Source organism: Chiloscyllium plagiosum, unplaced genomic scaffold (genome assembly GCF_037043375.1).
Source record: "Chiloscyllium plagiosum isolate Xiang-an unplaced genomic scaffold, Cpla_swu_hap1 HiC_scaffold_6, whole genome shotgun sequence".
NCBI lineage: Eukaryota > Metazoa > Chordata > Chondrichthyes > Orectolobiformes > Hemiscylliidae > Chiloscyllium > Chiloscyllium plagiosum.
Window position 1 is genome coordinate 12734550 of NW_028270144.1, and position 27048 is coordinate 12761597.

Genomic DNA, 27048 nt, shown 5'->3' on the forward strand with positions numbered 1-27048 from the left:
CTCAAAGACACACTGACGATGTCACACAGCAAGGCGATAAAACGTCTACACCAGCTTAGCGAATGAATCTACGGCCTCAATAATAACTTTGCCAGAAATAATCTTTTGTAGAAATCCAAATGGAGAAGAAGTATTAAATCTTTCTCTTGGTTTCCTCTTCTCTGTAGAGTTCGATTCGTGATATAATGGGAAAACTCCAGAATTCAACTCCTCACTTTGTCCATTGCATCAAACCCAACACATCCAGACAGGCCAACATGTTTGATAACTTCTATGTATCAGCCCAGCTGCAGTACATTGGTGTCCTGGAGATGGTGAAGATGATCCGCCATGGATACCCATTGCGGCTATCTTTCAATGACTTCCTCACGAGGTAGGTGCTTTGTAAAATAACCAAGAGTCATGTTTTGAAGCAGCAAGCTTCTATATGATACCTGCAGTACTGTCTAGGTTTAGTTTACACTGACTATTTGTGATGGGAAAATACCTTTGTTGTTTACACTTGAAGGAAAAAAGTTTGCATTTACTTTAATCCTGCTTGTACACAGTTCTGTGTGATGTGTGAGTAAGAAGCTTGAATTAAGTGTTTCAGTGTGGGGTGAAGCCATGTCTGTTATGCAGGGATGATAGGATGGGAAAGCAGGCAGAGGTGGGGATTGTAACATTAGGCACCACTTTACCCCATATCCAAATGTCTTCCCCGGCTTCTTCTACTGCTTTGCCACTGGGGAAGGAGTCAATTTATCTGCCCATCCATGGCCAATTAGGGCCTTGTAATGGACAATTAATAGCTATTTACGGGTCCCCTCCTGCCCTGACTGTGATATTTTCTGCTCTGGGGCAATGTTGAACCAATTCCTCAGCTCTTTCTGTTTAACAGGCCAGGGCGGTACCTGCTCAAGGAAGAGGACCTGGCTTTGCCCTCCCCCTCCCCCATTCATCACCACCTTCCCTTTGCCTGATGCCTTACCCACCCCACCCTCCCCCCACACTTCCCAAGTCTTGTCAGCCTAGTCCCATCAAGACCCCAGATTTACCTCCAAGTCCAGCTTGATCATATTGAACTATCCCTGAAAGTTCAGAGTGCTCACAACCCTTCTGACTGCAGGGGTGGTGGCCAAACTGTGGGAGTCCAAATCTGCGCAGGTTAGTTGTATTGGCCATGCTAATTTGCCTGTAGTATCCAGGGATGTGCAGGCTAAGTGGATTAGCCGTGGGAAATGCAGGGTTAGTGGGATAGGATAGGAGAGTGGGTCTGGCTAGGATGCCCTTCAGAGGGTTCGTGTGGACTCGATAGATTAAATGGCCTGCTTCCACAATGTTGGGATTCTATGTATCTAAGGCTAGACACTGACATAACCTCAGAGGTGAGAACCCTCTCTCCAGTGTAAAATACTCAGTGGCTGCAACTTAATGTCTCATCATAAAACACATTTTTAAGGGCTGTCCAGTTCACTGTTCCTGACTAGAGGGACCTCCCCACCATTTCTGATCATGTTTTGATGTAATAATATATTCCAGAACAACAGAATATTGTAGTAAATGTGCTCCATTTAATTTCTGGTGCGTCTACCATCACCCAGGTATAGAGATGCTCTGGCTTTTGGGTCTGAGAGATTTCCTCAACAAAGTGGTTGGCAATGATGAACTTGGAAACAAAATGCACAGAGATAGGTGGAGGGACAGGTCATATTCTGGAAGCAGGAAGGTTACAGAAGGACATGGACATGCTCAGAGAGTGGACAAAGAAGTGGCTGATGGAATACAATGTGGGACAGTGTAATATTATGCAATTTGGTGGCAAGAATAGAGAAGTAGACTATTTTCTAAATGTCGGCAGGAGCCCTTCATCAAGTCATTCCTGATGAAGGGGTCCTGTCTGAAACATCGATTTTCCTGCTCCTTGGATGCTGCCAGACCTGCTGTGCTTTTCCAGCCCCACTCTAATCTTGTCTTTGATCTCCAGCATCTGCAGTCCTCACTTGCGCCTATTTTCTAAATGTGGAAAGGCTTCAGAAATCTGGAGCACTGAGGGATTTGAGAATCCTGGTTCAGGATTGTCTTAAAGTTACCATGCAGGTTCAGTTGGCAGTTAGGAAGGCAAATGCAATGTAAGTATTCATATCAAGATGGTTTGAGCAGAGATGTACTGCTAAGGCTGTATACGGCTTTCGTCAGACCACATTTGGAATATTGTGAACAATTTTGGGCCTAGTTTCTGAGGAAGGATGTGCTGGAATTGAAGGGCTTTCAGAGGAGGTTTACTGGAATGATCATGGGGAAAAAGGGGTGTCATGTGAGGAGCAGCTGAGGACTCCAGGGTCTGTGCTCAATTTAGAAAGATGAAGGAGGATCTGATTGAAACTTAGAGAATACCGAGAAGCCTGGATAGAGTGGACGTGGAGAAGATGTTTCCCTAAATAGGTGAAGCTAGGACCTGAGGGCACAGCCTCAGAGTGAAGGGACGACCCTTGAGAACTGAGATTTGGATGAATTTCTTCAGCCAGAGGGTGATTAAGCTGTGAGATCCATTGCTGCAGAAGGCTGTGGAGACCAAGTCGTTAAATATATAGGTCGGTTCTGGATTAGTGAAAGGGTCAAGAATTACAGGGAGAAGGCGGGAGAATGGCATTGAGAAACATATCAACCATGATCAAATGGTGGAACAGGCTCAGTGGACCTAATTCTATTCTTATATCTTATGCCCTTCTGATCTAAAATGCACTGAGACCAACTCATGCATTCGGTCAGTTCCAGAAAACTATTTGAGTCCTGACTTTAAAATCTAACATTATATCAGAATGCAGAGAGATATTTGAAGTGGATATGAAAGGTGAAATTCCAACCTATTGCATCTGTCAGAAAACAGACTGAAGTGGATGTGTTTAGAGCGGTTTTAACACTCTACAAAAGCTTCCATCTTTTTGAATTTATAAGTGTGAGGAGCTTGCAGTGAGCACTTGAAGAAAGGGATTTCCCCTAAAACATGGCTTGTTGAGGTCTGGAAACTTCTGACTCGTCACTCGTATAAGACCATAGGACCACAAGGTACAGGAGCAGAAATTAGGCCGCTCACCCCATTGGCTTTGCCCAACTGTTCAATCATAGCTGATAAGTTTCTCAACCCCATTCTGCTACTTTCTCCCCATAACCCTTGATCCGCTTGATACTCAAGAACCTATCTATCTCTTGAATATGCTCAATGACCTGACCTCCACAGCCTTCTGTGGCAATGAATTCCATAGATTCAGCGCTCTCTGGCTGAAAATGTTTCTCCTTATCTCCGTTCTAACTCTACTTTACTCTAAGTCTCTGACCTCGGCTTGTGGTCTTTCCTACCAATGGAACCATCTTCCAAGTATCTACTCTGTATGTTTCAATAAGAACACCGCCCGCCCCCCCACCCTCCACCCCCATCCTTCTAAACTCCATTGAGAACAGACCAAGAGTCCTCAAACGTTCCTCATATGTTGAGCTTTTCATTCCTGGGACCATTCTCATGAACGTCCTCTGAATATGCTCCAGGGCCAGTACATCTTTCATGAGATATGGGGCCCAAAAGTGCGCACAATACTCCAAATGTGGTCTGACCAGAGACTCAGTTTACAGCAATTTTATTTTAATCATTTGCTCGGTGAGGTAGGATCAGTCTTCTATTTGTGATACCAGCAAAGAACACCTTGGCAGCATTAGTCAGCACTTTTCTTTAAAGGTTTTGATTTTCAATGGAAAGCATATGTGAAGCTGAGTGCAGGTGGGAGTGGGGCAAATCAGACAAAACTTCAATTCCTCTACCAAATCTGTTCCAATTCATCAACTTCTGCATTTCACTTCACCGCATTATGCGCTGGGAGACACAGATTGTCATTTGGTTCATGTCATTCGTTCAATTAGTGCAAAATTAATGCAAGATTTCTCCTTCAATTTTGGATCCAAGGTCTTCTGGTTTATATGGGGCTTGCTAATGAAATAAGTGTGAATCACCTAGTAGCACTTTTGCCGCTGAATCCTAATTTGGGTTCAAATTGCACACAAGACTTTGAGCACGAGGATCCAGCTGATGATCTGTGCAGTGCTGAGGGGAGTGCTGGATTATTGAAGGTACTGTCTTTCAGCTGAGGCAATAAACCTAAGACCCTGTCTGTCACTTCAGAGGAGATGTAGATCTCATGGAAGGCAGTTAAACCCAATGTCTTGGTCAATATTTATCTATCAGCATCACTAAATAAACAGCTTATCTGGTCATTGTTGTTCTTGAGAATGTGTTGCATATAAATTAGTTCTCACATTTTTTTTGGTTAAAAATCACACAACACCAGGTTATAGTCCAACAGGTTTATTTGGAAGCATTAGCTTTTGGAATGCAGCTTCCTGAAGGCTTGTACAGCCAGTGGTGTAACATTATTTTCAACCACTGTCACCTCAACCGGTGTAAAATTCCCATTGACCAGTGTAACCCGAATTATTGTGGCATTACTCCTGACTGGTATAACCTGGATTGGTATATCATTATCCCTGATTCATGTAATCCCAGCTGTGAATTATCCCCCTATCAACCAGTAAAGGTCTTACTGCTGTGACATTCTCTGCCCAGTGCAAACTAAATCCCATTGCATTTTGGAGAAGAGTGGGGAGCTCTTTTGGCCTGTTCGATATTTATCACTGAAACAAAAATCATAACAACATCTTGTCACATTGATACACTGTTCCTCCATTATGGCAGTGACTTAACCTCAGAAATAGTTCATTTGCTTTGGGACATCCTATGTTTGGGTAAGAGGTTACATAAATGCTAATATGCTGCATCCAGGCCCTCAGGACTAGACTCCTCAATATTGACCAACATGTCTTCTGACCTAAAACGTAATTGCTGAAGAAAGTGGTCACACAGCTTTCACAAAGTTTGGTTGAAGGGTCTCTTAGCTTCGTATTAACCAAAGACATTGGTGGTGAATTTTATTTAAGGCAAAGTTGCATTAATATTTCATATTAATACTGTAAATGAAGTATAACAGTGATGTCGTGAGTGTGGTGCTGGAAAAGCATAGCAGGTCAGGCAGCATCCAAGGAGCAGGAGAGTCAACATTTTGGGCATAAGCCCTTCATCAGGAATGAGGCTTGTGGGCCAAGGGGACTGGGAGATAAATGGGAGGGGGATGGGGCTGAGGGGAAGGTAGCTGAGAATGTGATAGGCAGATGAAGGTGGGGGAAAGGTGATGGTGATAGTTCAAAGGAGAGTGTGTAGCAGATAGGTGGAAAGGAAGAGGGATAGGTCGGACAGGTCAAGGGTGTGGTGCTGAGTTGGAGGCTTGGGACTGGGATAAGATGAGGGGAGGGCAAATGAGGAAACTGGTGAAATCCACATTGATCCCGTGCATTGGAGGGTGAAAAGGTGGAAAAAATGAGGCGTTCTTCCTCCAGGCATTAGGTGGTTAGGAAGTGGCGATGGAGAAGGCCCAGGACTTGCATGTCTTTGACAGAGTGGGAGGTGGAGTTAAAATGTTCGGCCATGGGGCAGCGGGTTTGGTTGGTGCGGTGTCCCAGAGATATTCTCTGAAACATTCCACAAGTTGGCATCCTGTCTCCCCGATGCAGAGGAGACCACATCGGGTGCAACAGATACAGTAGATAGCATGCGTGGAAGTACAGGTAAATTTCTGACGGATGTGGAAAGATCCTTTGGGACTTGGACGGAGGTGAGGGGGGGTGTGTGGGAACAGGCTTTGCACTTCCTCTGGGGTGTGGATCTGACAAGGGAGTCGCAGAGTGAATGGTCTCTTTGGTTTGGAGCAAGTGGGAGGATTGGAAGGAGAAGTTGTTGAGGGTGAGGACCAGTTCATGCAGGCAGATAAGGGTGTTGGTAGAAGGGGATTGGTTGGGACAGCGTGACAGGAATAAAAAGGAGGGCTTGGAGGCCTTTGTTCTGGCGGATCGATGTGTACACAGAGTGGATATCCATGGTGAAGATGAGGCATTGGGGGCCTGGGAAACAGAAGTGTTGGAGGGGGTGAAGGACATGGGTGGTTTCCTAAACATACATGGGGAGTTCCTGAAGTAAGGGGGACTGGATGGTGTCCAGGTATGCAGAGATGAGTTCAGTGAGACAGGAGCAGGCTGAGACAATTGGTCAACCCGGGAAGTCAGGTTTGTGAATCTTGGGGAGAAGGTAGAATCGGGCAGTGAGGAGTTTTGGACTGTAAGGTTGGAGACTGTGGATGGGAGATCCCCTGAGGCGATGAGCTTTTCAATGGTTTGGGAGATGATAACAGTGACGTGTATACCCCCTGCATTATCTTTCTGTTACTTAGTGTGCATTTTTACTTGATTATATTGACCTCTTGATCAACTGGAATAATTGATCAACCAGTCCCGTCCTGGTCCCATTGGTGCTGGATAATAAAACGTTTGCTGTATCTAATAAAACAGATAGTATTATGGACTTGAAACATGTGTGATGGTGTCCATACTACTGGGATAGAAAGAGCGGGCCCTCTCTAGAGGTGTGTTGTATTATGCATATGAGTCATATTGGGCTTGAAAGGTTAACTCTCATCCCTCTCCACAGATGCTGCCAAACCTGCTGAGGTTCTCCAGTAATTTCTGTTTTCATTTCTGATTTCCATCGTCTATAGCATTTTGCTTTTAACTGAGTGCCTGAACAAGTTGATTTAGCAATGTCTGCAATATTCTGGGCTTTATTAATAGGACACAGGCTGCAAGAGCAAAGAGATGTTGAACTTGGGCATGACATTAGCTAGACCTCAGCTGAAGTATTTTGCGCAATTCCATGCATCATATTATAGTCTGATGTGAATGTGTCAGACAGAGAACAGAAGTATATCCAAATAGCACCAGGGATGAGAAACCTCAGGGATGACAAACCTCAGTTATGAAGATGGATTGAAGACATAGGAACTGTTCTCATTGGAGAGAGAAAAAAAGAAGCTAAGAAGCGATCTGATAGAATATTTGAAAATCATGAGAGGTTTAGACAAAGATTGAGAGAATGTTCCCATTCATAATAGAATTAAAAACATAAATCACTAGAAAAACTCAGCAGTTCTGGCAGCATCTGTTGAGAGAAAGCAGAATTAACATTTTGGATCCAGTGACCCTTCATCAGAATTGGAGAAATAACATTTCCACACAGAGGGGTAAGTAAGATTGGGAATGCACTGCCTGGGAAGCAGAAAACAATGTGCAGAGTTGTGAGAAAAAGGCAAGAGAGTGGTGCTCGTTTCACTGTTCAGAAAGACAGTGAAAGGCTAATGAACTGAATAGCCCTCTCCCTCACTCTTAACAATTCTGTGAATGAACAAAAGGGAATGTCTACAGGAGAGTAGAAGACATGAGAGTTTGAATGTCAAATACATTGTAAGTGCAAGGAAAAAGAAGATGGTATCAGGAGGATACTGTGAAACCTGAAAGGGGTCCGAAAAGATTTACAAGGACATTGCCAGGCTTGGAGGGCTTGAGCTATCTGGAAAGGCTGAATAGGCTGGGATGTTTTCCCTGGAGTGTCAGAGGCTGAGGGGTGACCTCATAGAGGTTTATAAAATCATGAGGGGCATGGGTAGGATAAATTGACAAGGTCTTTTCCCTGGGATGGGCAAGTCCAGAACTAGAAAGCATAGGTTTGGGGTGAAAGGGAAAAATTTAGAAGGGACCTAAAGAGCAACTTTTTCACCCAGAGGGTGATGCATGTATAGAATGAGCTGCCAGAGGAAGTGGTGGAGGCTGGGACAATTACAATATTTAAAAAGGCAGCTGGATGGGATATGAATAGAAAGGGTTTAGAGGGATATGGGCCAAGTGCTGGAAAATAGGACTAGATTAGTTAAGGATATCTGGTCAGCATGGACGAGTTGGACCGAAGGATGAGTTTTAGTGCTGTACATCTCTATGACTCTATGATTCTAATGGGATGAGTAAATTACCAAAAGACATGTCTGTCTGAAATGTAAATGCAACCTGAGAGTCATTTCCAGCACTTACTGTCCAGAACTTGGGAGCTATGATAATGATGTGGTGTTGTTGATCTTGATTTTGGAAGGTGATGAAGAGCTGCATCAGGAAATAAGCTTGCGATCTTTGAGCTTCTACTGAGCTTTGTAAAAGAGCAAACATACATTGACATAGCATCCTGTCATTGCAATAGGATGCATTAAAATGAATATAATTACCTCGTAATATATTCACAATGAATATTTTACTTTTGAAATGTCACCTCTGACTATATTGACATGCAAAAATCCTCGTAATAGCAAAACATTCAGTTGATTAATTTTTGGTGGGAGGACCATTGGTCCAGGTACTAATGGAACTCTTTGAGAAATGAAGTGGGACAGTTTACACCCAATTAAGCAGTTTAACTTTTTACCTGAAAAATGTCTTTGACAGCAGCATTCCCTCAATCCTACGCCAATCTATCAGCCTGAACAGAGTGCCTGCTTATCTCACCTGCTCCATTCATGCGACCACCTAAAGATCTAAAGTAGTCACTTGAGGAGCCATTGTGTGCACAGTGTAAAATTAGGTCAGCTCCTTAAGATCTCAAGGTGTCTGTAAAGATCTTGAATGATTTTCATTCACCTAGTAATAACGAAAAACTGAAATTGGTGGAGAACACAGCAGGGCCACATCTGTGGAGAGAAAATAGTTAATATTTCGAATCGAGAGACCCTTCTTCCGAACTGAGGCCAGTGTCTTTTCAAATGTTACAACGGATACTATCAGACAGAAAGAAACTAGGGAACAATTTTAAGATGTTCAAACCTAGATTTTGGACATTTGTTCCCTTGAGGTCATTCAAACTGTTTGCATGTTTTGTTTGGTTTCATTTTACAGTAAATATCCTGTGTGTTGCCTGCACCGTGAACATTGTAAGATAAGAAGACAATATTAGTTTCATTGAAGCTGAAGCAGTGAGATAGAAACGCATTGTAATCTGATCTCTGGATCAAAGCCAGCTCCCACCTTCCCTTGCCATATCATCTCATGGTTTTTTTTCTAGCCTAAAAAACACAGCAACAATATGTTCTGCTGTTCATCAACTGCCAGCTCTCTTGTCAGGTTTCACTGGGAGCTGAGTAACAGAAGCTGATGTTTGTGACTGAACCCTGGTGTGATACACAGTTACAGCGTCATGCTGATGTCGAACCACGAAGACAAAAGCTCTCTCAGGGATTCTAAGAGCCGAGTCATGTTGGTTTCAATCTGACCTCTGACTTTTCCATATCAATTAGCTAAAGTGAAACTTGGATGAGTTTCATTTGTGGCTGTGTGCTTTTTGTTCACAGCGAGTGCATAGAGGCCTTTTGCAGCTTTTTTTAAAAACGGTGAGAGTGATCCTGTCTGTCGGAATGAACAAGGGTCGTGTTACCCGAGGTAGAAACAGATGAGTTTGTTTTTTACATCGACGCAATAATGCATTGACTTTGGCTTGTTCTGCACGGGCCTGCATTGTTTGTTGTGACTATAGTGTTGTTGATTATCACAACAAAATGTTGACAGGAATGATTCAACCTTCTCCCTCCCCCTCCCCTCTCCGAGTAAAAGTGGCGTGGCCTCCTTTACAGTATAGGTGACACATGCACAATCAAAACATCACTTATCAAATTGGTGGCTGGTAAGATGAAGAGTTCAGATATTGCTGGATAAAGACACATTTTTTGAAAGCTTTTCATCTTTTGTTCATCGAGCCAAATGCCAAGAATTTTTTTTGGGGGGGAAATTAGTTTTGGAAACACATTTATTGTTGTACATTGAGTACTGCAGTCGGACATACAGTCACTGCCTCAGTTGTTATGAGCAATCAAAGGGATATACTTTTTGAAACAATCTGTCAGTCTTTGGAACATACAACTTATGTATCTATTGGCTCTGAAATTCATAGTAGGTAGTTGTTTATGTGATATTCAAAATGTCTTTCTGGCTTGAAAGATTCTGCAATTGGACAGCATTTGTTAAATTATCCTAAGTGTGCAAAAAAATTGCACTAGCAACAAATTTAGGAATGTCAATTCCACTCACAGTATAGTGTTCTTGTATGTATTGGAAATTGCATAAATGAGTGCACTGGGTCCTGTTCTTTGTAGACAGAAAGAACATGCACCCACATTGTGCCTGCTTCGACACAACAAAACAGGAAACAGCCTCTCTCCAGTTCATTTCTCTTCAGTATAATGCTTTGACTAATCAGAGTTAACATGGCTCATTTAAATGCAAACAAAGTTTGGCATTTAACTGCCAATCATCATCAAATAACACATTCTCCATTCCAACACCACTACCAATCAGAATCCACTTGCCAACCAATCGACATTTTCTTTTCATATAAGATCAAAAGATTAATATTTCTTCAAATTGTCCTGACAAACACAAGATGAAAAACTTTGACAAAGCACACCTTTAGGGGTGGCATGGTGGCTCAGTGGTTAGCACTGCTGTCTCACAGCGCCAGGGACCTGAGTTCGATTCCAGCCTCGGGTGACTGTGTGGAGTTTGCACATTCTCCCCATGGGTCTACGTGGGTTTCCTCTGGGTGCTCCGGTTTCCTCCCACAGTCCAAAGATGTGCAGGTCAGGTGAATTGGCCGTGCTAAATTGCCCATAGTGTTAGGTGCATGAGTCAGAGGGAATGGGTCTGGGTGGGTTACTCTTTGGAGGGTCAGTGTGGACTTGTTGGGCCGAAGGGCCTGTTTCCTCACTGTAGGGAATCGAATCTAATCTACTGATTGATACTTTACAAACTCTTTCAAGACGTAACAGTTGATATTTAAAATTCAACCACAGAATGGCTGTCAATTTGATTGTTAGAAAAACGCAAATTATAATCCCTGGTTTTACAATTCCAATTGGATGTCAGACTTGTTCAATGCAGGTCGTGTCGGGAATCTTCCTTGTTTGAGCTGCCCAGTAAATTCTCTGAAGAATACTCAGAGTGATTTTAGAGGCAAGCCTTCTACCCACTGAAGCACACCACCTAAACCAATTGGACATGTGTGGGAACTTTTACTTCTTCCTTTACCGAAAAGCAAAAGCACAGGATTTTCGTTAATAGAATCTTCCATAAACTCAAAATGTCACAGAACTTGCAATTACTGATATACCTTTTACAGAGTAGTTACATTGTCGAGAACACTGTTATTCAGTTGTGCAATGCAAAGCTCCAGCAAGGTGATGACCAAAAAGTAAATTTTAATAATTGTGTTTGAGAGAGTGACATTAGCCAGGACACCAGCACCCAGAGGAAACCAATGGAAACAGACCCTTCGGTCCAACTTGTTCATGCCAACCTCCACTCTTCAAAATGTGCCGAAAACTATTTTATGTCGACTTGAGAGCGCAGATACAGCCTCAATTTGATGTTTCAACCAAAAGACAGAACCTTAGCACTGCACCCAGAGAATTTACTGGGCAGCTCAAACAAGGAAGATTCCTAACGTGACCTGCGTTGAACAAGTCTGACATCCAACTGGAAATTTAAAACCAGGGATTATAACTTGCGTTTTTCTAACAATCAAATTCACAGCCATTCCGTGGCTGAATTTGAAATATCAACTGTTACATGTTTAAACAGTTTGTAAAGTATCAGTCAGTAAAGGTGTGCTTTGTCAAAGTTTTTCATCTTGTGTTTATCAGGACAATTTGAAGAAATATTAATCTTTTGATCTTGTATGAGAAGAAAGTGCTAGAAGATTCAGCCTGGGCTATGCATGTAAGTCACTAGAGTGCAGTGAACTGAGTTAGTCCTCGTTGAGAGGTTAATGTATTACTATTAAATCCAGGCTGACACCTAGATTTGTATTTATGTTCTCAATGGATCTCATGCTTCTCTTATTGAAATTCCTTGGAAAGATCCTTAAAATTTTCCAGCCAGACAGATCGATTAATAATAGTTCTTTAAATGCAAAAAAAAAGTTGTGTTTGTACCTCTTAGACCTGTAAGAGCCTCAGAATTTTTGCTAGCAGGGAAACTTGGAGTTGCTCTTTTTTTTTGTCAGAATATCATTCTGATACACATTTACATGCAAATGAATCTTATTATTGGCCCCAATCGAGCAAATTTGTTCAGGAACATGCTTCCTTTGCTGTGAGGGAACTCAAATCCTAGGCCACCGTTGCATTAAATAAAGGAGCTGCTATCTCAACAGATTATTAAAATGAACAACAATGAAAAGGCATTTTTGCAATTAAACAATTTGCAATTAATTCTAGCCCAAAGGACTACTGTTGATTATATAAATATAACTGAAAACCAGTTACTATCACAGTCTCATTTTGGAAAGTGAGGCAATGTCTAATGAAAAGTTCTATTTGGAGCATTGAATGAATAGGAATAGATACATTTCAAACATGCACAATGCAATGAACCACTGAGGTACATGAGAGTAGAATTTGGACAGAATAACTCTTTGGCAAAGGCTTCATCAGGTCAGTTCTCTAATTGAGCCCATATTAAGGAGATTTTTCTGGATTCGTACTCAGCTCCAGTGAATGATCTGGGTGCAGTTTAACATCAGAACACACAGCAGTCCATAGTTTGTGCCTGTAAAGAATACTACACAGATTTTCAGCTGATTTTCAGACATGCCACCCTACTATACTGTATGCATTACTGTTCTTGATGAAAGTTGCTACCACTGCCACAGAGTCAGAGAGATGTACGGAATGGAAACAGGCCATTCGGTCCAACTTGTTCATGCCAACCAGGTATCCTAAATTAACCTAGTCCTATTTGCCAACAGTTGGCCCATATCCCTCTAAACACTTCCCATTCATATACCCATCAAGATGCCTTTTAAATGTTGCAATTGTACCAGCCTCCACTACTTCCTCTGACAGCTCATTCCATACACACATTACCCTCTGTGTGAAAAGATTGCCCCTTAAGTCCCTTTTAAATTTTTTCCCTCTCACCCTAAACCTATATCCTCTAGTTTTGAACTCCCTACCCTAGGGAAAACAGCTTGTCTATTTACCATATCCATGCCCCTCATCATTTTATAAACCTCTATAAGATCATTCCTCAGCCTCCCACACTCAAGGGAAAACAGCTCCAGCCTATGTAGCCTCTCCCTATAGCTCAAACCCTCCAACCCTGGCAACATCCTTGTAAATCTTTTCTAAACCATAAGTTTCACAATATCTGTCCGATAGGAGGGGGACCAGAAGTGTACATGATATTCCAATATTTCTCTCGAAGTGTAGGAAACTACAGTACCTGCTTGGTCTAATGTAGTAGAGTATTCTCTGGTCCGGCTAGAAGAGTTTTGTATGGTTAACAAGACATAGATTATTGCATGTGAACAACTACTTACAGGTTACATTGTTACAGAACATTGAAGATGTTAGATCTCATCCTTTGACACTATATGTTGTTGTAGCCTCAATTCTGTATATCATCATAGTGGGTGGTGCTTATAACAATGCCCAATATTAACTCTTTCAAACCAAATATAATATCTGTAACATCAGATTTCACTTCAAATGATTCTTTGTCAAACAGAGAGGAATATCGGTTGATATCCTCTAGATTAAGATAATAAACATTTTCTTTAGCTTTTAGTTATCACAAAAGTGAAAATGGATCTCTCGTTTTACATGACCCTCACAACTCTGATATAACAGGGTCATTTTCAACGTGTCTTCCTGGATGCTATCACTGCTGGGAGATGCATCTGCTTTATCAAACAAGCCTAATTTCTACTCCACTGATTCCAGGGAGATGACATTTAAGCAGGTTTTACAACATGCATCAGTGAGGTTATCAATCAGGCTAAGTTGTTGATTTTTAACTCTTCTTTTCAAAATAGATAATTTCATATTTCACACATTATAGTCCATTTGTCATTCACTCAACATATCTTTGTTTTTGTAACTTCTTTGCATCCACTTCATACTTACCTTCCTCCCTCTCTTTGTATCATTGGCACAGTAATTTTGACAACCACACCTTCTGTCACTTCATCTCTGTTATTGATAAAAATTGTAAACAGTTTAGGACCTAGCACCAATCCCTGGATCTCATTACTCATTGCACCTGGGCAACCTGAAGAAAATTTAGTTTTTGTGTACTCTTTAGTTACTGTTAACCGGCCAATATCATTTCCATGCCAATATATAGGCCACGAACTTTTATTTTCTACAATAACCTTTGATGTGGTATTTTATCAGATGTTTTCTGAAATCTAAGTGTATATATACACTCATGTTCCGCATTATTCAGTGTAAGTGTTATCTCCTCAATGAGCTGCAATAGTTTGGTCAAATATGATTTCCTTGTCATTTTGACTTTGCCTGATTGCTGGAATGTCTCTAGCTAATGTCATTACAGGATAACCTCGAATATCTGAAGGTGATGGGCAGGCACTATTTCATTCGGATAATCAATTATTCGGTTAATCGATTAAATGCCCTACTTCTGATGCTCAGAGTTTTTAAAGTCTGTTCCTCCTTCAGGAGACTGCAGCAGCACACAGCGTGAGACCCTGCCCTCGCCCCCAACATCACCCCCCCCTGCTCCAACCCCGTGCAACATCGCCCCCCCCACCCCAACCCCATGCAACACCACCCCCCACTCCAACACTGCCCCCGCCCCCAACACTGCCCTCGCCCCCAACACCGTGCAACACCGACCCCCCCACCCCAACACCGTGCACTACCCCCCCACCCCGAACACTGCCCCCGCCCACAACACTGCCCCCGCCCCCAACACCACCCCCCGCCCCCAACCCCGTGCAACATCGCCCCCACCCCAACCCCATGCAACATCGACCCCCCCACCCCAACACCGTTCACCACCCCCCCACCCCCAACACTGCCCCCCGCCCCCAACATCATGCAACACCGCCCCCCCATCCCAACACTGACCCCCAACCCCAACACTGCCCCCACCCCAACACCGTGCAACACCGCCCCCCCACCCCCAACACTGCACCCTGCCCCCAATACCGTCCCCCGCCCCAATCCCATGCAACACTGCACCCCCGCCCCAATCCTGTGCAACACCGCCCCCCCACCCCAACACTGCCCCCCGCCCCCAACACCGCCCCTTGCCTCCAACACTGTGCAACATCGGACCCTGCCCCAACACCATGCAACACCACCCCCCACCCCCAACACTGCCCCCCACCCCCAACACTGCCTTTCGCCCCCAACACCGTGCAACATCGGCCCTCCGCCCCAACACCGTGCAACACCAACCCCTAACCCCAACACTGCCCCTGCCCCAACCCCGCCCCCAACCCCATGCAACACCACCCCCCTGTCCCCAACCCATTGCAGAATGATTACAAGTCATTTGAATATAACGCATGCTGAAAGACTTCAAAATACAAGCTGTAAATATAGTCTCATTAATCCTAAAAGCAGCTCTTTACACCAGAGAGAATTTCCTTCTCTATCACTTATATACAGCTTAATTTTACAATAAGTTTAACTCCTGAGAAAATGACACCCTCTTCCTGGACACCTTCACACTACAGAGTTTACTTTCTCAACTTTAAATAACCTCTTCAGGATTTTAAGCAACACACTTTTGGTTTGGAACTTTTACACTAAATTCCTTACACTGAGATAACCTATTTTAAACAAATCTAAATCAACTTTTCAATTTTTCAGAAGCAACTGCTTTACACATTCAGGTTCAGCTAAGAAGTCTGGAGAACTACCCAAACTGAAACAAAAGAAAACTCTTTTTCCCAAGCTATGATGTTTACCCTAATCTAAAGAAAAGATGTCAACCACTGATGATACTAATCTACTGCAATAGCACTTGGATAGGTCAGAAGAACGGACAGACAAGTGGCAGATAGAATTTAATGCAGAGAAGAGAGAGGTGATGCATTTTGGCAGAGATGATTGGGATGCTTGATAATATATGAAAGGTGCTATATAAATGCAAGTCTTTTTTGAGGTCAGTACTTATAATAAGTTGGGAGAAATGCAAAGCAGATTGCTTACTGGCTATTGCCAATGTTCATTATCAGATCATATTAAAATTGCTGTATTTGGCTTTTGTGACAATTTTTAACACAAGTTTTTCATTAAAGAAGTATAAATTTGCCTGCTCAGTGTGACAATTTTCCAATGTATAAACAATTTAACCTACATTGTGAAAAGTATATTTCTCTTAAGTAGAGTGTAATGTTACATTCCTTATGAACAGCTCAATTAGTTGATAACCATAACCCAAAAGAGCAGATCCAGACTGATCTCTCAATCTGTCTTCATTTCATTGACTTACAGTTAAAGCTTTTTCTTGTGGAATGAAACACCAGCATGAACAGATGGTCACAGTGTAACCTGTCCTTTCACTGTGACATTTCACCTCATGATTCTAATGGTTATCAGGACAGGATGCCTTTGTTTTCCTCTCCAGTTTTAGTCTAATAGACTAATGCATCAAGGATTTGAGACAAAAGGCTGGCTTCAGCATTTGTGGAAGCAATTTTTGGTCCATTTTCTTACTCTACTCCTCTCCAGGCTACATTTCCACCTGCATCACTCATCCTCTGTTATTTTATTGATGTTTAACTTTCTTCATGTTTTAACTCCACCAATGAGCAGTCCATATGGGCAATATCACTGCAGACTTGATTCCCCTTTCATACCAACCTTTTCTCTCATATCCTTTCCCAAGCATCCTAACAAAAGTTTCCCCATTAATTATGATGCCTGCCTTTCTACACCAAAACATTTTTAAAACCGCTGTTTTAGCTTTAAAGGGCATGTCATCAAATGCCTTCTGAAAATTATTAGGACTGAGGTGAATATTCTTAGATAATTATAAGGTTGTTGAAACTTAACCATTTTGTTTTCTTTCTTCATCATTAATTTCAATAGAATTAACAAGCAGGCGTACACACAGCATTTTATGCTTATTGTTGGGAGAGTTGCCCATTTCTCAGTAATACTGGTTATTTTTGGAAGACCAGTGGTTCTCTCTCTCACTTGTCACCCTGTACCATTTCTGCGCTTCAGGATTTGGGTTCAAACAGGTTCGATCCTGGCATCATTTCACCTGACTAACAATACAAAAAGCAAGATGCGCACAATTTTGGAAAGCCAACTTGCCTTCTGATAAAGACTAAATAATAGACACTTGAGGCAACCAAATCACCAACTGGTTCAGAGTTTTGCTTCCCATGCAATTTTGTGCAGATCTCACGGGCTGCAACTTGGCAGGGTTGAGTCAACAACACAAAAGTGGGATAAATGGGCAAAGAAGGAGATTATGGTGAACAGATGGAGACTGCAGTTGAGACTGTGTGATGTCCGTACCTGCATGAGAAAGTTACTCGAAACTGTCATTGGGGTTTTTGTGGTGTGCAGCCATTGAAGATTCAATCTGAAAGAGGGTCATATAGAAGATGGGCTATGACCACAGAGGGATGCATACAGGGCAGTCTGATACTGCTGAGTCACAGGAAGCTGTGAGGCACGTGAATTGTGTACTCCATTCGAGGTTCCACAATAAAGGAGGTGAGTAGAGGAAGGAGTAGAGAGTTACTGGCTATCGACTGCAGTGCACTGCTGGTCAGCGACCTGTGTGCCCTGATGAGGTTAAAAAGCAGGATGCCACTGAAAGGATAATGGGGAGTGCTGCCCAAAGAAAACAGCTTACCCTGAAGAAAGTGCACCGGCACAGTATGCATTACTTCCCGATATTCAGGGCCCTCTGTCTTTGGTGGCTGCGACTCTCGAAAGAGGCAGTCCCACTTATTTATGAAATGTTTGCATGGTTCAAGTTGTGTGGGATCCAATGCCTGTGGCACTGAAGGTCATGGTTGCATTGAATTCCTAAGGTTCAAAATCATTCCAGGCATCAGCTGTTAGCTCCTGTGGTATATTGTAGCCATCAGCTCCTCAATGCAGCAGGCTCGTTATTGGATGCAATGTTTAGAAGAGAGGACAACTACAACAAGTTCTCCAAAATACTGACAACAGCCAAGCCCATGAGACCAAAGAGATGTGAGGCTATTTTTGGATTCCATAAAGTGCAAGGGGCAATCAATTATAGACATGTGACTGCCAAGGCAGCCTGTAGGCCAACTTGCCGTGTTTGTGAACTGAACGATTTCATTTCTCTGCTGTGCAGCTTGTTTGTGATCATTGTCTGTGGACCACGCAAGTGTACCCAAGGAGTAGCCGTGAGACTTCAGTCCTCAGGTCCTCTCTGGTGCCACAACTCTGCAGCACCAGTGTAACTGGTGAATTGGCTATTTGAAGCTGTCCATTAAAAAAACTGGCTGATGCTGCAGATCAGATGTTTGTATGCTGCAGCACAGAAACTGCACAGGGTGACTGTTGAAAAGAATCATTAGTCTTCAAGGAAAATGAGATTCCAGGACAGCGGTGCGGACCAGTTCATGTCTCCCTGATTGTTGTTTTGTTTTGTGTGGACTGTATAACTTGGCACTCCATAGTGTGGGCAAACTGGCAGGTGATAACATTGTAGACTGGCAAGACTTTTCAGATACAAAATCCAACATATCTCCAGTAATAAAAGTCAATGTAGTCCAAATATGGATCAACAGATTGATAAGGTATGTGTAAGTCCCAAATACTGAGGTAATTCATAGAATAAATTAGAGGCCAATCTGCAACTGGGTTAATAAAACTCCACCTTATGTCCATCAAGCCTGATTGATAATACATTGACAATATCCCAAAGCTGCAACATCAACAGGATTCTCCTTGAGGGAGACTCTGAGGTTCATTAAAAGTAAGAATGTATTAGTTGGCCTCTCAGTACCATATAGCTGTGGCAATCACAAAGATGATATCATCATAAAAGATCACAAAGTAGATTAAACATAAAACTCAGCTGAACACATTGAAGGTCCACACATGTTGACCTGTGTGTATTATTAATTTAATTATCTCTTTAGTCATGCTGTGGCAAAAGATCCTCCCTTTGCTGCCAGCTCCACTAATAGGTTATTGACTTAATGCCCAATTGACCTGGAGACCCATGGCACACATCTGATGCTGTGTCAACCTCAACATGATGAGGGTGTATCGCACTGGCATCATTTCTTGAACCTATTGTCAATATGATGACTTGTCGATCTGTCCGTATACCCAGTATACTCTGCAAGTGTTTCTGCATCTGGCTGTCCAATCTCACAATGAGGACAAACGAGAGATTTAAATGACTCCAGTTAACTCCTCTACTATCATTGTCTGGATTGGTATTCCCAACTTTGCTAAATCTTCTGCCAACTCCATTTGGTTATCCAACATTGACCACATCACAGGTGACTCCAAAGGAACATCATCTGCTTGGGACACATCATATTCCTGCTCTCCTATACTCTTGGATTGTCAGAGCCTTCAACAGATTCTCAGCTTTTCGTGTGGTGCTTGAGCCAGTTCATATTACAATATTGACCAACATACACATACACACCAATGTGTAAGAAAGGTTGGGATGGTGCACTCTTTGAGGTCCCCTTAAGTTCATCAGAGGTCCCTTGGGATTTGTGGCTACTGGAATAAGTATTTAACCTGTTGAAGAGGAAATGACATTGAGTAGCACTCAACACTGTAGGTATAGATTGAGCAGTACGGTGACAACTTGGCAAAAGGGAGGCAATGGCCTTGTGGTATTATTGCTAGGCTCTTAATCCTGAATTTCAACTGATGTTCTAGGGACCTGGGTTCTAGTCCTGCCAATGCAGATGGTGGATTTTGAATTGAATAAAGAAAATGAAATTAGGTATCTATTGATGATTATGAGACCATTGTCAAATATCAGGAAAATCCCATCTGGCCCAATTATTCCTTCAAGAAAGGAAATCTGCTATCATTACCTCATCTGAACTACACGTGACTCCACACCTGCAGCAATGTGGTTGCCCTCTGGAATGGTATCAGTTATTGTATCAAACTTATATCATTCACAACAAAGTCACAACAAAGAAAGGAAATCAGACAGACCACCTGACATCGATCGAGATATCAGAAAAGAAAACAGCAGTAACGGACTTCAAAGTCCTCCTTACTAGCATCTGGGGGCCAGTACCAAAATTGGGACAGCTGCCTTATAAACTAGTCAAGCAACAGCCTGTCATTGTCTTTAAGGTATGATTCCGTGAGTATGACTATGTCCCAGACACCACCATCACCTTTCCTCGATAGGTCTTGGCCCACTGGCAGGACAAACCCAGCAGTGGTGATGGCACCATGGTATACAGTCAGGAGGGAGCTGCCCTGGGTATCCTCACAGTAACTACAGAACCCACAAAGCCTAATGGATTCGAATTAAACATATACAAGGAAAATTCCTGCTGATTACCATGTACCATCCTCCATCAGCTGATGAACATTGAATAGCACTTGGAAGAAACACTGAGGGTGGCAAGGGTGCAAAATGTATTCTGGATGGGAGATTTCAGTGTCCACCTCAAAAATGGCATTACTGATTGAGCTGGGTGGGTACTAAAGGACATAGCTACTAGACTGGGGTCTGGAGCAGGTAGTAATGGAACCATCAAGATGGAAAAACATACTTGACCTCATCCTTATCACTCTGCTAGTGCCAGGTGCATCTGTCCATGACATTATTGGTAAGTGTGACCGCTGGACAGTCTTTGAGGAGCTGAAGTCACACCTTCACATTGAGGATACCCTCTACCGTGTAGTGTGGCACTATCACCGCGATAAATGGGATAGACTTTGAACAGATCTAGCAACTCATGCTGGGATCCAAGAGGCACTGTGTGCCATCAACAGCAGCAGAATTGTACTCCAGCACAATCTGTAGCCTCAAGGCCATTATAGAGTCATAGAGTCATAGAGATGTACAGCATGGAAACAGACCCTTTGGTCCAACCCGTCCATGCCGACAAGATATCCCAATCCAATCTAGTCTCACCTGCCAGCACCCGGCCCATATCCCTCCAAACCCTTCCTATTCATATTCCCATCCAAATGCCTCTTAAATGTTGCAATTGTACCAGCCTCCACCACTTCCTCTGGCAGCTCATTCCACACACGTACCACCCTCTGCGTGAAAAAGTTGCCCCTTAGGTCTCTTTTATATCTTTCCCCTCTCGCCCTAAACCTATGCCCTCTAATTCTGGACTCCCCAACCCCAGGGAAATGACTTTGTCTATTTATCCTAAAATGCAGTCAATACCTGAAAGGGTTAACTTGCATCACAAGGCGAGATCTGCTTATCAGAATTTTAAAGGACTGTGTTTCTTGGAAGAGAAAGTTGTGGGGTATAACCGACAATTCTGCATGTGTTCATCAGAGTCGCAGAGAAATCCCAAGTAATTATTCTTCAGCATGGATAAATGCAAGGTATTGCATTTTGGTAAAACCATAAAAGGGCATAACTTATACAGCCAGTGGTAGGCCCCTGGATAATGTTGTCAAACAGAGTGACCTAGGGGATCAGGTACATCGTTCTTTGAAAGTTGCATCACAGGTAGACGGGATTTTAAGAAGGCATTTTGCTCACTTGCCTTCATTACTTGACCAATGAGTACAGGAGTTGGGATGTCATGTTGAGTTTGTGTAGGATGTCGGTGAGACCTCCTCTGAAGTACTGTGTCCAGTTCTGATTGTCCTGCAATAGGAAGGACATTATTAAACTGGAAAGGGTTCAGAAAAGGTTTACAAAATGTTGCTGTGACTGGAGGGTTTCAATTTTAGGGAGAGGCTGGATAGGCTGAAACATTTTCCCCTGGAGCAAAGGAGATTGAAAAGTGATCTTTTATCGAGGTTTTTAAAATCATGAGGGGCAGAGACAAGGTGAATAGCAAAGGTCTTTTCCCTGAGATGGGAGAGTTCAAAACGAGGGGGCATATTTTTAAGGTGAGAGGAGAAAGATTTAAATGGGACCTGAGGGGCACATTTTTCAAATAGTGTGTGGTTCGCATATAGAATAAACTGCCAGAGGAAGTAATAAATGCAGGTATAGTTACAACATGTAAAAGACATTTGGACAGATACATGAATAGGAAAGGTTTAGAGGAATATGGGCCAAATGCAGGCAGGTGGGAAATTTGAGGAGAAAGTAAGGACTGCAGATGCTGGAGATCAGAGCTGAAAATGTGTTGCTGGAAAAGCGCAGCAGGTCAGGCAACATCCAAGGAACAGGAGAATCGACGTTTCGGGCATAAGCCCTCCTTCAGGAATGAGGAAAGTGTGTCCAGCAGGCTAAGATAAAAGGTAAGGAGGAGGCACTTGGGGGAGGGGCGTTGGAAATGCGATAGGTGGAAGGAGGTCAAGGTGAGGGTGATAGGCCGGAGTGGGGTGGGGGCGGAGAGGTCAGGAAGAAGATTGCAGGTTAGGAAGGCGGTGCTGAGTTCGAGGGATTTGACTGAGACAAGGTGGGGGGAGGGGAAATGAGGAAACTGGAGAAATCTGAGTTCATCCCTTGTGGTTGGAGGGTTCCCAGGCAGAAGATGAGGCGCTCTTCCTCCAACCATCGTGTTGCCATGGTCTGGCGATGAAGGAGTCCAAGGACCTGCATGTCCTTGGTGGAGTGGGAGGGGGAGTTGAAGTATTGGGCTACGGGGTGGTTGGGATGGTTGGTCCGGGTATCCCAGAGGTGTTCTCTGAAACGTTCCGCAAGTAGGCGGCCTGTCTCCCCAATATAGAGGAGGCCACATTGGGTGCAGCGGATTCACCTGCACCTCCACACACATCATCTCCTGCTCCTTGGATGCTGCCTGACCTGCTGCGTTTTTCCAGCAATACATTTTCAGCTCTGCACAATCATCAGCAAACATACTTTCCTCTGACCTTTAAGATGAAGGGACATTTGTTAATGAAGCAGCTGAAGATGGTTGGGTCTAGGACTATCTTGGGGAACTTCCCATTGTGATATGCTTTGGCTGAGATGATTGGCCTCAAACAAGCATAATTTCTTCCTTTTATGCCAGGTATGATTCCATCCAGTACAGAAAGTTCTCCTGACTCCCATTGTCTATAGTTTGGCTCATGATCCTTGATTTCTCACTCATATCAAAAACTGCCTTGTTGGTTAGGGCAGTCACCCTCACTTCCAGTCTGAAGTTCACTTTTTTTGATCATGTTTGTGCAAAGGCTGTAATGAGATCCAAAGTTGAATCAGCCTGGCAGAACACGCACTGGCATTAACAGGCAGGTTATTGCTTAGTAAGAATCACTTGTTAGCACATCGAATGCACATTCATCACTTTGCTGATGTTTGACAATCAATTTCTCCCTGTTTGTGAACAGCACATCTCGGCAATGTTTCATATGGCTGGGTTGATGCTCATGTTATAAATGCATTTGAACAACTGGCCTATAGGTGTGAGTAGTTTTGGAGCATGTCCTCAATACTGTTGCTCGAATGTTGTTTGAGCCCCAGAATGTTTGCAGTATCCAATGCCTTTAGCCATCTAAAAGCAGAAGTACACTATCCAGCATGGCTCATCATCTCTCTAAACTCCATGTTCTCATGCTATCCCCAGAGCCTTGGATGGCATTTGTGACTAGAAATCTCAGTCTCTGTTTTCGATTTACATAATGGCTGTACTTACACAGCCCTCCAGAGGTAGAGAATTCCAAAATTTCCCCTCGTCTTAGTCTGAAATAGGTTGCCTTTTATTCTGATACTACCCTCTGGTATTCACTCCCACAGCCTGGGGATATATCCTTTCTGCACCAACTTTGTCTCTCCAATTTCATAAAAGCATGGAAGTGAATTCCCTTGGCTGTCGGCTGGCATCTGATGAGCTAGAGACCTTGGGGTGAGGCTGAGGTAGATCATCCACTCTCACGTCTGGCTGATGATGGCTGTAAATATTTCTGTGTTGTCTTTTGCACTGATTTACTGGCACCTCCCATAATTCAGAGATATTTGTGGAGCTGCCTTCAGTAAATTGTTGAATTATCCACCACCATTCATGGCTGGATATGACAGGACTGTACAGCTTAGATCCAAGCCATTGGTTATTGGATCACTTATCTCTATCATGTGCTTTTTACAATCATGATATGTTGTGGTATAACTCTCCTCGTAAAATTAGATGAAGAGGCATATTGGAAAAGAGAACTTTTAAACAGCATAACCAATGAAAAGCAGCATATAGATTCTAAACAATTCAGGTTTTTGCTGTATAGGATATCAATAGCTAATTTGGATATTTAACTGACCATTTCAGTTTTGAAATGATTAACTCACTGAAAGCAACACAGAAGACTCTTCTGTCTAATCGGGAATTATCAACCCGTGGGACGCAACATTGTGCGAACCATTCTATCCTTGTTGAAATTGCAAAAGGCTATTTGTTTCCCATTTTTTATAATTCCAGTAAGGGGTGGCACAGTGGCTAGCACTGCTGCCTTGCAGTGCCAGAGACCCGGGTTCAATTCCCACCTCAGGCAACTGTCTGTGTGGAGTTTGCACATTCTCCCCGTGTCTTGTGGGTTTCCCCCGGGTGCTCCAGTTTCCTCCCACAGTCCAAAAAATGTGCAGGTTAAGTAAATTGGCCAGGCTAAATTGCCCATAGAGTTAGGTGAAGGGGTGAATGTAGGGGAATGGGTCTGGGTGGGTTGCTCTTCAGAGGGTTGCTGTGGACTTGTTAGGCCGAAGGGCCTGTTTCCACACTGTAAGTAATCTAACCTAATCTCAATTCCTCCTTCTCTGTCGCTTCTGTTTTGGTGATGCCATCTTCTGCAGGGAGGCCTGAAATATCCACCATTTTTCCTCAACTGAGGATTCTGTGCTATTGTATTTGACCCATCTCCTGCACTTCCGCCCTCACTCCCTCCCTTTCCTCCCACAACAATGACAGGGTTTCTCTGGCCCTCACTTACTACCCCATCAACCTCCACATCCAAAAGATTGTAAGCCGCCATTTCCTTCGTCTTCAATGGATACCATGACCAGGCATACCACCTCCTTCCACATTGTGGTTTCCTACATATTGGGGAGGTGAAATACAGACTGGGTGATCACTTTGTAGACCACTTATACACAGCCTGCAAAAATGACCCTGAGCTTCCACTTCAAAGTATGCTGGCTATCATTTCTGAGGCAAGCCTGCTTGCAGCCTTGGCACAAGCTCGCTTGGGTCCCGGCAGCCTCTTGGATCCAACATTGAGTGACAGCCTGATTCCATTCTTCCATATTTTCTTTACCCACCTCACATCTCTTCTTGTTGTGATGTTGGTTGCTTTTAGCACAGTCACCCATTCCCGCATACTCCTATGCCCATTATGACATATGGGCTGCATTCAGCACCGCTGGCCTACTTTCTCACTCCTGGTCTTTCTTTCTCTTGTTCAGTTTATTTTCTGTCCTGACTCCTTTCCATTTCTCTCTCTGGACTCCATGTCCACCGATCTGGGCATTCGGAAGTACATGCACGCACACACACCTTCCAAATTCAGCTTCAGCATAAATACAAGTTTTTTTTTTTCCCTGCTGCTAACGGTTTTGATGGAGAGTCACCAGACTTGAAATGTTAACTTTGCTTTCATTCCATGCATGCTACCAGACTTGCTGAGTTTCTCCAGCAATTTCTGTTTCTGTTTCAGACCTCAACTCTGTAGTTCTTGGTTTCATATTATGTTTCTTTATAGCTGCACTGTAATGTGACTTGTAAATATAATTGGGAGGCATTGCTGGTTTTGAATATTTGCAATATCAATGGGTGGCACTGTGGCTTAATGGTTAGCCTGGCTGCCTCACAGCACCAGAGATTCCAACCTTGGGTGACTGTCTGTGTGGAGTTTGCGTATTCTCCCTGTGTCTGGGTGGGTTTCCTCCAGGTGCTCCGGTTTCCTCCCACAGTCCAAAGATGTGTAGGTTAGGTGAATTGGCCATGCTAAATTGTCCATAGTGCTCAGGGATGTATTGATTAGGTGCATTAGTCAGAGGAAATATAGAGTAATAGGGTAGGGGAATGGGTCTGGGTGGGATACTCATTGGAGGGTCGATGTGGACTTGTTGGGCCAAATGGCCCGTTTCCACACTGTAGGGATTCTATGATTCTTTTAGGTGTTAACCTTGTGAAGCTAACAAACAAGACTATTTGTATGCCTAAGCATAAGTGATAGAGTAAGTGAGCTCACTCTCATCTGATGAGATCTAAGCTCTGTAGTCCTGCCACATCCAGTCGTGAATGAAGGTGGACAACTAAACAACTCACTGGAGGAGGAGTCTCTACAAATATCCCCGTCCTCAATGATGGAAGAACCTAACACATCAGTGCAACAGATAAGGCTGAAACATTTGCAGCAATCTTCAGGCAGAAGTTCCAAATGGACGATTTATCTTGGCCTCTTCCAATGGTCCGCTGCATCACTGATACCAGTTGACAGCCGATTTGATTCACTCCCTGTGATAGCAAGAAACATTTGGAGATCCTGGACTATGAGCCCTTACAATATTCCAGCAATAAAAATGAAGAATTGTGCTTCAGAGCTTGCTGCTTCCCAAGCCAAACAGTTCCAGTACAACTACAACACTGGCATCTACCCGCCGATGTGGAAAATTGCCCAGGTATATCCTGTATGCAAAAAGTAGGACAAATCCAATCCAGCCAATTACGGCCCCATCAGTCTACTCCCAATCATCGGTAAAGTGATGGAAGATGTCATCAGCAGTGCTATCAAGCAGCACCTGCTCAGCAATAACCTGCTCAGTGACACCCAGTTTGGGTTCTGCCAGGGCCATTCAGTTCCTGACCTCTTTACAGCCTTGGTTCAAGAAAGGACAAAAGAGCTGTATTCCAGAGATGAGGTGAGAGTGACAGCCCTTGACATCAAGGCTGCATTCAACCAAGTGTGGCATCAAGAAGCCCCAGCAAAACTGGAATCAATGGGCCTTGAGGATGAACTCTTTTTGGTTGGGATCATACCTGGCACATAGGAAGGTGGTTGTGATTGTTGGAGGTCAGTCATCTCAGTTCAAGGACATCTGTGCAGGAATTCCTCAGGGTAGTGACCTAGGCCCAATTATCTTCAGCTGCTTCATCTTGCCTCCATTATAATGTCAAAAATGAAGAGGTTTGCTGATAATTCCACAATGTTCAATACCATTTATAGCTCCTCA

General features: G+C 43.3%; 1 protein-coding gene across 3 annotated transcripts in view; it reads left to right on the forward strand.

Annotated features, from left to right (window-relative positions):
• The window catches only part of myo16 (myosin XVI), a 391172-nt gene that overhangs the window by 301219 nt on the left and 62905 nt on the right, over window positions 1-27048 (forward strand). For all 3 annotated transcript variants that reach the window (XM_087987876.1, XM_087987875.1, XM_087987877.1), the window contains one exon: window positions 168-373. In XM_087987876.1, the coding sequence (XP_087844002.1) occupies window positions 168-373 (206 nt within the window). The remainder of the gene's footprint in view (window positions 1-167; window positions 374-27048) is intronic.